The 15,723-nt window shown below is 43.9% G+C and overlaps 2 protein-coding genes across 9 annotated transcripts in view; both read right to left on the minus strand.

The window, feature by feature from the left end:
• LOC117460575 (killer cell lectin-like receptor subfamily B member 1B allele C) overlaps positions 1–15,723 on the minus strand; it is a 461,418-nt gene that overhangs the window by 39,330 nt on the left and 406,365 nt on the right. The gene's annotated exons all lie outside the window — the stretch shown is intronic.
• mef2d (myocyte enhancer factor 2d) overlaps positions 9,813–15,723 on the minus strand; it is a 159,617-nt gene continuing 153,706 nt past the window's right edge. For all 8 annotated transcript variants that reach the window (XM_071206008.1, XM_071206007.1, XM_071206010.1 and 5 more), the window contains one exon: positions 9,813–13,724. In XM_071206008.1, the coding sequence (XP_071062109.1) occupies positions 13,241–13,724 (484 nt within the window). In that variant the 3' untranslated portion in view covers positions 9,813–13,240. The remainder of the gene's footprint in view (positions 13,725–15,723) is intronic.

Below are 15,723 nucleotides of genomic sequence, written 5' to 3' on the forward strand. Positions count from 1 at the left end.
GCAGCTCTCTCCACAGCATCCTCCTTCTCCCATACACCCAGACCCACTGGCAGAGGAGGTGGCACTGGTCTCCTGCTCTCTCCCACATGGAGCTTCTCCCTCTTCAAGCTACCTAACACTCCTTCCACCTTTGAATTCCATGCCGTCACAGTAACCCATCCTATACAGTTAACCATTGTTGTTCTCTACCGTCCACCAGGCGCCTTGGGGGACTTCTTGGAGGACTTAGATCATCTCCTCTCACACATCCCTGAAACTGGCCCTCCCGCTGTACTTCTCGGAGACTTCAACCTCCAGACGGGGAAGATAGACAAACTAACATCTCTGTTAACCGCCTTTGCTTTCTCACTGTCTCCGTCCCCACCGACTCATAAAGCTGGCAGTGTCCTTGATCTCATATTCTCAAGGAACTGCTCTACTTCTAACCTCTCTGTAAACCCGCTCCACACCTCCGATCACTTCTTCATTTCATTCTCTCTACCCCTTTCCAAACATAACAAACTAATCTCTTCGCATCCTGCACTTGTCCGCCGTAACCTCCGTTCCCTCTCCCCCTCTACTTTTGCCTCCTCGGTGCTCTCAGCCCTCCCTTCCTCTGACTCGTTCCAACTCCTGCCTCCAAACTCTGCTGCAGAAACTCTCCTCTCTACTCTCTCCTCCTCTCTGGACTCTCGCTGTCCTCTCACATCTCGGCAGGCTCGTCAGTCCGCTCCTGCTCCCTGGCTAAATGACGCACTGCGTGCTAATAGAACCGTCCTTCGGGCAGCAGAGCGGAAACGGTGGAAATCCAAACACCGCGACGACCTCCTAACCTATCAGGCTCTCCTCTCCTCTTTCTCTGCTTCGATCTCTCAGGCAAAAAGCTCTTTCTTTCAAGACAAGATCCAATCTTCCTATTCCAATCCCCAAAAACTATTTTCCATCTTCTCCACCCTCTTGGACCCCCCCAAAGCCCCTCCTCCCTTCTGTCAAGCGACTTTGTTAACTACTTTGAAAAAAAGGTTGACGATATTCGCTCTTCTTTTTCTGACTCACCTTTACTCACCGCTGGATCACCTGACCGACGGTCAACCGGCACACTAACCTCCTTTTCCCCTCTCTCTCCAAGTGAGGTTCTTACCCTCATTACCTCTGCCCGCCCTACCACCTGTCCTCTGGACCCTATCCCTTCTAACCTCCTTCAGACTATCGCTCCTGATATTCTACCGTTTCTCACCCATTTCATCAACACTTCTCTAACTTCTGGTCACTTTCCAAACAGTCTCAAGGAGGCGAGAGTAAACCCTCTCCTAAAGAAACCCACTCTCAACCCGTCTGATGTTATAAACTACAGGCCTGTCTCTCTCCTCCCGTTCCTGTCTAAAACACTTGAACGCGCTGTCTTTAAACAACTCTCCTGTTATCTCCATCAGAACAACCTTCTGGATCCGCACCAGTCTGGTTTCAAGGCAGGTCACTCCACAGAAACTGCCCTCCTTGCTGTCACTGAGGAACTGCACACGGCTAAAGCAGCCTCCCTCTCCTCTGTCCTCATCCTTTTGGACCTGTCTGCTGCATTCGACACGGTGAACCATCAGATCCTCCTTCACACTCTCCAAGAACTTGGAGTTTCAGGCTCTGCACTTTCCCTCCTCACCTCATACCTCAAAGACCGCACCTACAGGGTAACTTGGAGAGGGTCCGAGTCCGACCCTTGTCAATTAACTACAGGGGTCCCTCAGGGCTCTGTTCTCGGTCCCCTCCTCTTCTCCCTGTACACAAACTCGCTCGGATCTCTCATTAGCCCGCATGGTTTTTCATACCACTGCTACGCTGACGACACCCAATTGATTCTGTCCTTTCCCCGCTCAGAGACCCAGGTCGTCGCACGCATCTCTGCTTGTCTAGCTGACATCTCTCAGTGGATGTCTGCTCATCACCTCAAGCTCAACCTTGACAAAACTGAAGTGCTTTTCCTTCCGGGAAAAGATTGTCCCACTCTTGACCTGACTATCAACATCGGCACCTCTGTTGTTTCCCCGACTCAGACTGCAAGGAATCTGGGTGAGACCCTAGATAACAAACTGTCCTTCACTGCAAACATCGCTGCTCCAACCTGCTGCTGCAGATACACGCTTTTCAGCATCAGGAGGATGCGTCCCCAGCTGACCCAGAAAGCGATGCAGCTTCTGGTCCAGGCTTTCGTCACCTCACGCCTAGACTACTGCAACTCCCTCCTGGCTGGTCTACCTGCATGTGCCATCCGACCTCTGCAGCTCATCCAGAATGCAGCGGCTCGTCTGGTCTTCAACCTTCCTAAATTCTCCCACACCACGCCGCTCCTCCGCTCCCTCCACTGGCTTCCGGTAACTGCTAGAATTCACTTCAAGACACTGGTACTTGCGTACCATGCTGCGAATGGATCTGGCCCTTCCTACATCCAGGACATGGTTAAACCGTACACCCCAGCGCGTGCTCTACGCTCTGCATCAGCCAAACGACTCGCTGCACCCTCGCTGCGAGGGGGACCCAAGTTCCCATCAGCAGAAACACGTGGGTTTGCTATCCTGGCTCCTAAATGGTGGAATGAGCTCCCCATTGACATCAGGACGGCAGAAAGCTTACACACCTTCCGGCGCAGACTGAAAACTCATCTCTTTCGACTCCACTTCGAGCGATAGAATGACTAACAAAGAACTGCTAACAGAGCACTTATATACTAATAAAGGACTGGCTTATCTAAAGCCAGTTGAGTAGCACTTGAATGATTGGCTCTTTGAAACCTGATGTACTTATATGATTCTGTTTTCCTCAAGGTTGTGTCTTCCTGGTCGAATGTACTTATTGTAAGTCGCTTTGGATAAAAGCGTCAGCTAAATGCAATGTAATGTAATTTGGGACTTAAAACATGTTGGTCATTATTTTGGACTCGAGACTCTGTCTTTATTTGGGACTTGACTAGAGAGACTTGTCGATCTTTTTTGGGGAAATTATGACTTGTTGGCTGTTACTTGGGACTCGACTTAAGACTTGTTGGTGTTTTTTGGGACATGATGACTTGGTCTTTATTGAGGATTTGAGACCTGTTGTTGTCGAGTTGGTAAATGATGACTTGTTGGTCATTATTTGGAACAAAACAACGTGTTGTTCTTTACTTTGAACTTGACTTTATATTCGTTGGTCTTCTTAATTGGGACATTATGACTTATTGGCCTTTATTTGGGACTCGACTTGAGACTCGTTGGTCATTATTTGAGACTTGGTGGTCTACAAACACGTCGATGCATGGTTTATCCATTGAGCAAGTATACATTGTTTTAGCTCAACATATGACGAAAGAAATATTAAAAGCTAGAGATGTACATTAGAGTTTTCTATTCAGGGTTCTTGCTTAAGGAACCGGCCCACGTTCCTCACCAGTTTCAGACAGAACGGCTCGACAAAGGAACATTTGAATTTGACAGTGTTCTTGTGGGGTCATTAGAGTGGGAGACATCACACATGGGACATGTCTTAGAATAAATAACAATAGACGACAACACGGACATGTCCAATTCCTCATATCTAAAACAGAACAGGGCAAACGTAAAGAGAGGAACAAAAGAGACAATACGTTAGCAACTAATGCATGATGAATTCAGCTGTACGTCATGTAGGCGAGGTGGTTCCTGTTGGGGGGTGGGTGTGTGTGTGTGTGTGTGTGTGTGTGTGTGTGTGTGTGTGTGTGTGTGTGTGTGTGTGTGTGTGTGTGTGTGTGTGTGTGTGTGTGTGTGTGTGTGTGTGTGTGTGTGTGTGTGTGTGTGCAGCAGATGCCCACAGTAATCTGATCAGTGTGTGTAATGCAGTTATAGTGAATCTGCAGGCGGGACACACCCATGTGAGGAAGGCAAAGAGGAAGAGGAGGAGGAAGATCAAACCCTCCACAAGCCAGAGAGCATAATCACGAGGCATGGGTACATTTTAAGAGCTATTCAACCTCCATAACATTTCAGAGTTCATTTTACTGTCAGTAGATTTCGCCTCAATTAACTAAAAGTTATCTTTCACAAAGCTGCCTTTGCATATTTAAACATGACATTTCAGAAAACTTGCAATATAAAAAATAATTATCTTGATGCCAATAAAGATGTGGGGAAGTTTCATGGTGATATCAATTAGTTAAAATGTTTACCCTATTCACCCGTGTTATTCATATTGTACATGGTATTAAAGAGGGATTTGTATTATTGCCTGATTTTAATACAATTGTGAAAAGATACCCTATATTACAAACATGAACACTTCTATACGGTTACAAAATAATAACTTACTTGTACACTCAAACGTCTTATCTCTAAAAAAATACAAAATAAACTCACTTTTTGCTTTTTTATGACCGAAATAGGAAATAAAACTATTCAGTAAACACTGAAGAACGAAACGACATATATAAAAAAGATACTCAGTCACATGTTGACTTCCTTTGGGTGTGTCCACACAACACGATGCTCAGCTTTTGAATTGTTAAAGATATGACACACTGACTGACCAGTTGGACGTCTGTCTGAGCATGTGTGTGTGAGAGTGGTTATTAATAGTGTCCTGTTGAGCCAGGAGTGTGTGTGTGTGTGTGTGTGTGTGTGTGTGTGTGTGTGTGTGTGTGTGTGTGTGTGTGTGTGTGTGTGTGTGTGTGAGGACCAGCTGACGGCGCCAGCTGATGTCCGGCTGCATCCTCTCATCATCCTCTTCTCTAACAGGATCAGATACAGTCAAATGATGTGAAAATGGAAACGTGGCGACGCTCTTTGAAAAAAACGAACAGTGACTGTAGAGCGAAGTGTGGCAGCCATTACATGATGTTACATTGCGTTGTGTTAAAGGCATAGTTTGTGAGGTCCTTATAGTTAGTCACTGCATTACGTACCGGCAGGAAGCTGCACTGATGTTTTCGGGTGGGTGTTTATAGAGACATGTGAAGGATGGAGACGAGCAGTGGCCGGAACTTTTGGCTATGGGTGGCCGTGGTTCGAGGCGGAGTTTTAGGCGTGGCCATGTTAACAATTTAACCTCATTAAATACGTTGTTTTTTTGCTAATCGATTATTATGTTAAAAGGATACGGTCACCCCTTGGGAATATAGACTCATGCCTTAGCTAATGAGTAAACATCAGCGTTTAACGTCACTTTAAACATCCTAACACTATTTAGACGTCCATCAGATATGGAGGAAGTTTCCATTCGAGGGGAGGTGAGAGGACGAGCTGATTGAAAGGCAGGATTTAAAACGATAGGAAAGTTAACGATATGCAAAACCAAAGGAACATGTGACAACACACCTTTGGAATTACAAGGGAGGCTTCACATTCGATGATTCGGGTTTCCCATTTAAGTACAAAATGCACTTTAAAACAGTGGAAGCTGGTATTCACGTTTAAAACAAAAGAGGGGGACCAGAGCGGGTAACGCAACAACAAAACAACATAATAAGAATTACTAACCAATTACTGGTGAAGTTACGTACTGCGCCGAGGCTTCGGGGCGTGGTTCGAGTAATCCAGGACGTTTTTGGTGAAGCGTGTATCGAGGCTTGAAGGCTCGTTTTAGGCCAGGGACGTCATCGATGACAAACGAAGCCTCGCTGCCCGTCGATACCACGCTTCAGACGGAGCTTCAGACCGAGCTTCAGACGGAGCTTCAGACCGAGCTTCAGACGGAGCTTCAGACGGAGCTTCAGACCGAGCTTCAGACGGAGCTTCAGAACGAGCTTCAGAACGAGCTTCAGACCGAGCTTCAGACGGAGCTTCAGACCGAGCTTCAGACCGAGCTTCAGACCGAGCTTCAGATCGAGATTCAGACCGAGCTTCAGACCGAGCTTCAGACGGAGCTTCAGACCGAGCTTCAGACGGAGCTTCAGACCGAGCTTCAGACCGAGCTTCAGACGGAGCTTCAGAACGAGCTTCAGAACGAGCTTCAGACCGAGCTTCAGACGGAGCTTCAGACCGAGCTTCAGACCGAGCTTCAGACCGAGCTTCAGACCGAGCTTCAGACCGAGCTTCAGACGGAGCTTCAGACCGAGCTTCAGAACGAGCTTCAGACCGAGCTTCAGACGGAGCTTCAGATCGAGCTTCAGACCGAGCTTCAGACCGAGCTTCAGACGGAGCTTCAGACCGAGCTTCAGACCGAGCTTCAGACCGAGCTTCAGACCGAGCTTCAGACGGAGCTTCAGACGGAGCTTCAGACGGAGATTCAGATCGAGCTTCAGACCGAGCTTCAGACCGAGCTTCAGACCGAGCTTCAGACGGAGCTTCAGACGGAGCTTCAGACGGAGCTTCAGACGGAGCTTCAGACCGAGCTTCAGATCGAGCTTCAGATCGGTTGAACCACTGACACTTCACAATTTTACAACACTCATATTACCACGATGGGATTAAGAGAGATCAGACCCTCACTCAGTGGCGGACTGGCCATCGGGACGTTCGGGACGAATCCCGAAGGGCGGGTACTGAAGTAGGCCGGTCGGACGATGTGGGCCGCCCCTGTCGACAATTTACTTGCGGTACTGAGATGGGCCGGTGGTACCGAGGTGGGCCGGTCGAGAGTCCCGGGCAGATTTTTAGCCCCAGTCCGCCCCTGCCCCCACTCATATGGAGGGCGGAACATGATATAAGTATACATAAATAAATGTATAAATAAAAACATGAATAAATAAATAAATAAGACGATACATAAATCAATACAGGGATAAATAAATATTTATACAAATTGTTAACATGAGAATATGATTTCACGTTCGTGGTTATTCTAAGGCTTTACTCATTGGGAACTCGGTGTAAGAAAGATCACACCGTTGAGATGTCGGCCGGTTTCACACACGTTGACCAACAGGGGGGTTCAAAGGAAGCCTCATGAGATGAACACTTTCGCAAACCAATTAGCTTCATCTCGCCATCACTGCCGATTACTAACGTGAGGACACGAGGAAGAGCAGCAGAAACATGGACGACGATCCGGACAGAACGAAGGGAAGACAGAAACACAGAGCAGCAGGTGAACACACTCACACCACCAGGAGGGAAACACAGGAAGTCAAACCAGACAGAACACAAGGAGGAACACACACTTCAAAATAAAACAGGCAACTATCTACACAAAAACGCATCATCATGAACCTTTGCAGAAACGATCAGGAAGTGCTTCAGGTGATTTATTTGTGTGTGTGTGTGTGTGTGTTCTCAGTGACCTTCTGATGAGGACGGCTGTCACTGTGAGGATGAGCACAGTGTGCAGAGTGAAGAGAACCAGACGAACAACCAGCATGGGGTCCATGGGTATTCCTGTGAAACAGATCAATGAACGGAAAGATGGAGAACAACTACATCTCCCAGAATGCATTTCAACAACAACCGCTGAGCTGTCTGACTTAAGTTCACTGCCATCTTTAAATCAATCCTTTAATATTCTTTATTTTAACATGTTGTACATGTTCAGTCAAATAAATGTCATTCACTACCACCAACAGCTGAGCATTATGGGTATTGTAGTTTTTTAAACCATATTTTTTTGCAAACCTATGTGATACTGTTTTGTGAGTGAAAATATGATTTCTTTCGGTCTAATTTTATAAGAATTTCATTAGATCTTTTAGGTTTTTCTATAAATCTACAAGGATATCATGAACTATAGCCGTCAAATACATAAAGTGATGTTACAGTACGACACTACCACACTGTGGGAATGAACCAAGTATTTTCACTCCGGTGTTCATTTATGCTCATTGCATCTGAATGTATATTTACCAAACAGTTGTGTTACTGCTCACTGATGTGTGAATTAAAAATAGCGTGTCATTATTCCTCCTGTTTTTATTAGTAACGTTCATCAGAGCCGACACCCGCTGTTGTTCCGCAGCTAACACGATAATTACTGAATACTGACTCTGGCATGATGAGTTTTGACACTTGGCGAGATGAAGGAATAATTGCTCGTTTTGTCGAGATCTTAAAACAACTTGTTTACCTGGTTATTTATCTAAGATTGTTAAAAAGTAATGTCTTAACACTTTGACGTTCATTGGAAGCCTTTCTAGCGTCAGTATGAATGCACTTTACGGCTCCAATGTAAGACAAATCATCGTTTAATTACATCCAATAATCTCCGTTTGGTCTCAGAGGTCGTCACCGTGGGAACAAAACATCCAACCTTTGACCTTTGACCTCCTCTCTGTGAAGAACAAAGGAGGATCCGGCTGATCAATAAACAGCAGGTTATTGATCTGTGTTAAAGTGGCTTATTGAACAAGCATGCGCTAAAGAACACGTGTTTATGCAAATTAACATTTGTGTGTACTTACGTTTGTGCTTATCAGAAAAATGCTAAATAAAAAACCGTCTCTCCAAGTCACTCGGTATTAGAGTGCAGCGGTTTTTAATTAAAATAAATCAATAATAAATCAATAAATTATAATCATAAATAATACTTGAATAAGAAAAATAAGAAATACATAATGTATGATAAACACATGATAATACATCATTAATAAATGAATAATAATACATAATTAAAATTCACTCTAAAATGTAGTGAAAAATAGCATATTAATTAATCAATTATAATAAATCTAAATATTGATGAATCTCAATAAAACACACAAAATGTCAGAATAAAAAGCTAAATAAAAAAACCTTGTATTAAAGTCTCCATCTGTCTTGTAAATTAAAATAAGTTTCAAAAGTTAGATTTATTTCTGTGGTTTCTGAAACACCACAGGGATACACTTATACAACAATACTGTAGTGCCAAGTTAAATGATATACTAGTCAGTGTTTTTCCCGCGTTATAATAATGCAAGTATTTCATTTTAAAAAGCCCTAAAGATGGCATTTTGGAAATCTGAGCATCATCACAGCTTCCTCCTCGTGCAGATCTAAATATAAGAGTGGCGCCATCAGGTGGTGAAAACACGGAACTGCAGTCGCTTCAGAAAGAGGGCAGAACAGAAATCCACACAGTCAGACTTCCTGTAGGTCAACTTGTCTATTTAATATATAAAATACGGTAAAACATACGCAAAAAGGGGGGGCGGGTAAGAGGGGACCAATGGATACTTTGGTACAATAACAAACACTTTTTTTTGTAAAAGCAGTATAGAATTTGTAATAACATATCAGTGCATACTTTATTTATGAAAATATACACAAGTTGTATATCATTCTCCAAAAAAAACAACAAAAATGTTTCTTTACAACGAAAAAGCAGACTAGCCGAACACAATATATTAGCTATAATTTATTTTAAACTTTTTTCTTCCATTTTTTTTTTTCCTGTGTGTTGTATATTTGTGTGGATATTACACGTGTAGTTCCTATAACATGATTCACTCTTCGCCCATGCATTGACATCATTGTGTCTGGTCAGAAATAAGTTAGACGTGTGTGTGCGTGTGTCCCATGTTAGCGTGTGTGTGTGTGTGTTTGTACATTGGACTCAAAGTCGCAGCATTGAAGCGTTTCGCCACACGTGTACTAGTATCACTACGCTTGTGTTCATAGAAATCGTGCAACATTAGTAACACCCTTTTTTGAAGAAGAAAAGAAAACCCCAAAAAAAACCAAAAATATATTTATAGAATATTTTTATATAATAAAATAAAATCCAAAAAATGCCTATAACCTACACAAAAAAAAAATCCATACCATCATGACAGCTGCCATCCGTGAGAGCTGTGGTCGTGATGATGAATATAATAATATCACTTTTCAGAGAACAATTAAAAACAGACTGTCACCAGCACAGATTAACACTGGAAAGTGAGACTTCTAAACATCATTACACAGGAGCTTCAATTCAGGGCGGGCGGGGGGCGTGGGGGGGGGGGGGGGGTGCAGGTTTCCATTTCTCCGCACGATTGTCGTGTCTGTTTTTGCAAAAACCCGCTCCATCACCGACAAACAAACAAAGCCATCTTGTTTTGTTCGAAGCTCAGGGTACAACAGTCTTAACAGTCAAAGTGTGTGTGTGTGTGTGTGTGTGTGTGTGTGTGTGTGTGTGTGTGTGTGTGTGTGTGTGTGTGTGTGTGTGTGTGTGTGTGTGTGTGTGAGGAGGACGGATACGACGCCTGCTCTCTGGACGGAGTAAACGGAGAGGCTGCACAATTGATCAACATGTTATGGATTTGCATTACGTGGTGCGATGTCCAAGCTAAACATTTAGGAGTATATAAGAAATATCTGAATTAAGTATTTTTAGAAAAGTCTTGGTATTCTGAAGACCTAATAAAATATGGGGTTTGGTTCAGATCCTCTTCAAAAGTCCAAATATTCTTAAATATTTTGACTTAAGTGTCGAACAGAGTGAATAAAGTTTAAAAAAAGTGTATTTCAAAGGTTATTTCCAATCAGAACCAACCCGGCGACGCCTTTCATTTGAATTAAGCACTCATAGTTCAACGTGGGAAGTGATCACAACTTTTTCTCGCGAAGATCGTAGTATGGAACATCCATGTTATTATTTTGTGGCATTTAGATGAAATATCCCCTTATTCTGATATATTATAAATATATTTTTAAATATTTAGTACATTTAATTGTGTCCGCTACCATTTGCCTGTCTTCCCCTCCGTTGTAAAACTCTGTCTCTGCAATAAAGGCACTGGTTGCCCAACAAACATATTTTAAAAGATAATAAAACATTTGAATGATGTTTCAAATATGATCCGTAATGTTTTGAAATTGTGCAGCCCCAAGTAGTGTGTGTGTGTGTGTGTGAGATTTAAAAACCAACTGAGTGAGTGACGGGGCGGAGGGGACGTGTCGAAAGGCAGTCATTAAAAGATCTGGTTCTGTGACCCTCGGCTTAACGAGACCCGACCCTGCGTCCGACGCTTCTATCGAGCAAAGCGACGGAGGGTGAAAGAGACAAAATACTTTGCGCTCTTAACCATTTTAAATTCTACCCGCTAAACCCCAAAATCCCCCCCTTACAAAAATGACATCCTTCACATTTTCTTTTACCTTCATAGTCGTAAATATAAAAGTACAGCCAACCAGTGACACACGAAGGAAAGATAATACATGGCTTATACCGAGAGGAAAGGTCAGGGGGGGGTAAAAAAAGCTCAATACTCTCTGTGTGTTCGCTCTGATATGTCCGTGACAGAAAATACTTAGCATTATTATACCGACACTGCAAATACTCAACACTTTGATATGCCAAAAGTACTTATAATAAGTAGAGATTATATCCGCAAACATCTTTAAAAAAGTGGAAAGCTTCTTGGGGGGAAGTGAGACCATCTGGACTGGACTGGACTGATCCAATGATATTCCCAAATCATGGAATTTCCTCATTGGTTTATTATTCATTAATATTTAGAAATCTGTATCGTGAATGTTTACAATTGGTGGATGTACTATTTGTGGAGGAAAACATAATAAAATGATTATCAGATTTGCAAATAATCATATTTAATAAATATATAAATTAAAGAAACCTTATCAGAAGTTGTACTTTTTAATATTGTATTTAATGAAAAAATAATTTCATATTTTTAAATAATTATTACCTCGTAGAAATATTTAATTTACTAATTTCCCTTTCCTTAATATCGTCTTCTTTTAACTCGTATTTAATGTAACTTTTTAATAAAATATTCCAAACTGCAGAATGCTAATGGCAGCTCTGATTGGTTGATAACAAATACATGAACTCGGAGAATTTAATAAATAGTGCAAAGATTGATTTGTATCTGCTGAATGTCAGATTTCGAAAAGCAGGTGTATCTGTTTAAACCGGCGGTGAGTGTGTGTGTGTGTACAGAATGTGTGTGTGTCCATGGGTCAGGGTGGGGTTCAGGTAAAGTGCGCTCCATCAGTGACGGAGTCCTAACCGTTCTCTCTCTAAAACAGTCCGAGTCACCGCGGCAACGTTTTCCCTTTCTACAGCTCCCTCTTTAGGCTCGTCCACATATTACACTTTATATACACGCATAAATATAAATAAAAAAAGAGACAGATCCGCTGAGAATCAATGCGTTTGCTATTTTTTTTCCTGTTAAGGGATATCCTGCCGATATATAGTTTGTATATACAATCCCTGTCGTCTATTGTCCCGCCCCCGATGCAGAGCTGCCCGTCTGTTTAAATATATACTTGTATCATACTGTGTCTATACCTTCAAAAACACCCTATCCCTGTCACACAAAAGCCACAAAGGTTACAGATTGCTTATATACACGGTACCTCGCCAATCGCCCCCTTTGAACATCAGCTATCTATTCAAAACACAAAAATAAATTCAGCTGTGTGCATCGCAGGTGTGTGCTCCAGGATGAAATTGAGAATGAACATTTTGCCCCACATCACTTTGTTAAAAAACGAGGTAACAAACCATACACACACACACACACACACACACACACACACACACACACACACACACACACACACACACCAAACACACACCTTTCTCAGCGTCTGCAGTTGACAAGGTGAGGGCGAAGCTGGGATTCTGCGTCATGTGTTGTTGAGCCGGTGCAGCTCGTCCCTGATTCAAAGAAAAGTATTTTACCTCGTCCCTGGTTTTTACAGCTAGTCTGCATGGTTGGGATTAAAGATAGGACCCAGGAGGGGAAAAGGGGGGGGGGGGGGTCATCAGTCTCGTGGCTGGGGAAAGAGTTTCTCTTTTAGTGTCTTCATATTCCAAAGTCAGACAAATCCAAACGCTAAAGGTCAACAGTCTAGGACAACAAAAAGAAAAACTCCACGCTTTAAAAACGGCAAAAAACGGCCCGAGAATCTACAGCGGTAACAGTGTAACCGTGGTGACGACTCACTCGGTGGCACTGACTCAACGCAGTGCGGTACAGACAGAATATCCAAACGCAGGGCATGCTGGGAAACCAGCAGTTGTCAACATGTCGGGTGAAACAGTCAAAGTGGCCAAATTTAGGTTTGTGGCCCGATTTAAAAACTTCTATTCAAATGTATCTGAATAATGTTTGGACACATGTTCCCTGGTTTGGTGGCTCGACCCGTCGGGGCTAGTGTGAGTGAAAATACATCAGAGTTCAAATGTGTTGACGGTGTCAGCATGCTGTGTGAGGGCAGCGTTTCCCGTGTAGGTTACTGGGTCGATGTATAAACGGTGTATAAATATATGTGTGTGTGTTTGTGTGTGCACGACGAAGGAAAGTGGGGGCATCAGGGCTGGTGGGGGGCATGTACACAAGCCACAAGTACACATCTCCATCTCAATCCTCCATCTGTCCGTCCGTCCCTCTGCGGATTCATGTGACCCAGGTGTCCAGTCGCATCCTCTTCACGTTGGTCCCGTCCTGCTCCTGGGGTTCAGCCGATGAGGGCCTCAGGAGGACCATGGTGGGTTGTTGTTGTTGTTGCCCCCCGACGCCGCCCTGGTGGAGGAAATCTGTCGGAGCGCCTCCTCTTCCCTGGTTCCCGTCGTCCCGATCGCTGCCATCGTACGAACTGCCGTTGCTGCTGAGGCTGTCGACTGGCGAGCGTCCCTGACCTCCGACCTCCAGACGAAGGGTACCCGGGTACGCCACCGAAACTAGACCCTGTCCCTGGAGCTGAATCTGGCCGACTCCTCCTCCCATTCCTCCTCCCATTCCTCCTCCTCCTCCTCCTCCTCCGCAGGTGGAGCTGGGGGTGCTTCGGTCACGGTTCGGAGACACGGGTTCGGACTTGATGTTGATGTTGGGGTTCGTGTTGACGGTCAGTGCGCCGCCTTGAGAGAGTTGACCCATCGGCCTGGAGAACAGAAAGATGGAGGGAGAGAAAACAGAAACAGTGAGATATGACGATAAGAGAAGATGGACCTTTGTTCATCTCCATGGGGACATTCAGTAGTTTAACAGCAACAGTGTAAGCATGTAAAAACAGGACAGCACAGATCGACACAGATTAGAGATTAATACAATTACAACACTGTCTTCAAACAGAACATGAGAGGACCTTCATTAGATCACAGTTTGCCGGTCGAATAAAAAATTGCAAACAAATTCAAGGAATGGTCGCAACCAAAATGAATGCAGGATATTGAAGCCACTTTCAAAGACAAGACACCTTGCAGCAAAGCGTATGTAGGCTTCAGCACACGGAGGACAAGGACACACCAAACAAAAAGGACTACCGTACTTTTCGGACTATAAGCCCCCCATTTTTTTTGTACCGCTGACGGCCACTAGGGAACCTCCTAAATCTATGGATTTTACAGGTAAAATTAACCACCTTTAACTCTATGGGCTCTAGGACCGGTCCGCGCCCGCCACCTTTAAGCGGCGGGCTCCAGCAGGAAAAGCTGTTGGCCGGAAAAGAGTGAGACAGGTAGCGCGCCAAAGTAAAAGTGGAACCGAGAGACAGAACGAGAGCAAGACAGACGGACAGTTTAGCTGCTGCGGCTTATATGCAGGTGCGCTGTATAGTCCGGAAAGTACGGTACATTGGAGGCCACACTTAGAAGCACAGTCTAGAAGCCATGCAGCTCAAACATTTCGGATGCGGTCCGCTCACGTTCCCGTTGCATGATTAAAAGTTACGGGGTCATGGGTATTTTCAACCTGACAGGCGAGACGTTCCTGAATCATTCCTTGTACGAGTACAAATGTTACCTTCTGATATTAATACCACAACATACACAGAAACTGAAGCATCTACAACGTAAAAAACAACAGCTATACTGGAAGATGATCAAAGCAAGAAAAACGCTGCTGCTCAAAACGAGGCTATTGTAGAAGTCAAACGGAGAACAACAAGTATATCACCGTTTGTTAAAAACTTGGAACAGGCAGATCAGCATCAGCTTGAAAACCTGATTCTGATAATGAACAAATGAGAGTTAGCAAATCCCCTGCTTTTATCTCGAAGATTGGAACCATATTCTGAGGCTTGAGAATAATGAAATACGACTTCTTCTGCCGCCTGCTTTCCTTTGGATGAGGTCCATGTTCTGCCTTTTGGCTTCATTCAAATCAAAAGCAGCACTACGCCTGCCTGCGTGTGACTTCTGATCGGACACAGGAAGGTCCGTTTGAGTACGTTCAAGACATTCACGTGAACTAGAATTACCGCCTCCACCAACAAGTGTACATCCGTGTCTGTCCGAAGCATCATCGTGTTATCCTATTAGACAGAGTTCAAATGGCCATGATAATCTGAGATTAGTTATTGAGCTCTGGCTGAAAGAGTTTTCTGTTTGCAAGAAACTTTGAGGGAATTCGTTCAAGACTCCCGGAGATATCGCATTCACACACAATGGGACAACTCGCTGGTGCAAGAGTCATCGAATAACAACGTGTTTATACAACCGATAGGAACACTGATGTTGGGTCTCAGAGGCCCGGAAGTCTTCTATCAGGATTGTGTGTGTCCACGTTTTTTGATTGGACAACGCAGTGCATTCCTGAAAGACATCGAATAGGGTTTTGGTAGTAGTGTATGCTTTTCTGCAGTATCACTGTGCGTCTGTGCCTTCTGTGCAGCAACACGTTGGACTCATTGACATGAATGAGTGGGCAGCTATATGACATGCAGTGTTGCTGTCTGACAGAGACTTGTTGCACTCAAAGGGCCGGTTGTAACTATATAAATATATAATATATATATAAAATAATGTGTTATATTACATTATTGCCTCTGAATTGGATTAGCATCGGATAGGATAATAACTTAGTCATTAACTACGTCTGAAAGCAGAAGTCTCTTCAGTGCGCGTGTCGCAAAACGAGATGCATTGTGGGACATGTAGTTT

The sequence above is a fragment of the Pseudochaenichthys georgianus genome, chromosome 16 (genome assembly GCF_902827115.2).
Source record: "Pseudochaenichthys georgianus chromosome 16, fPseGeo1.2, whole genome shotgun sequence".
NCBI classification, from domain to species: Eukaryota; Metazoa; Chordata; class Actinopteri; order Perciformes; family Channichthyidae; genus Pseudochaenichthys; species Pseudochaenichthys georgianus.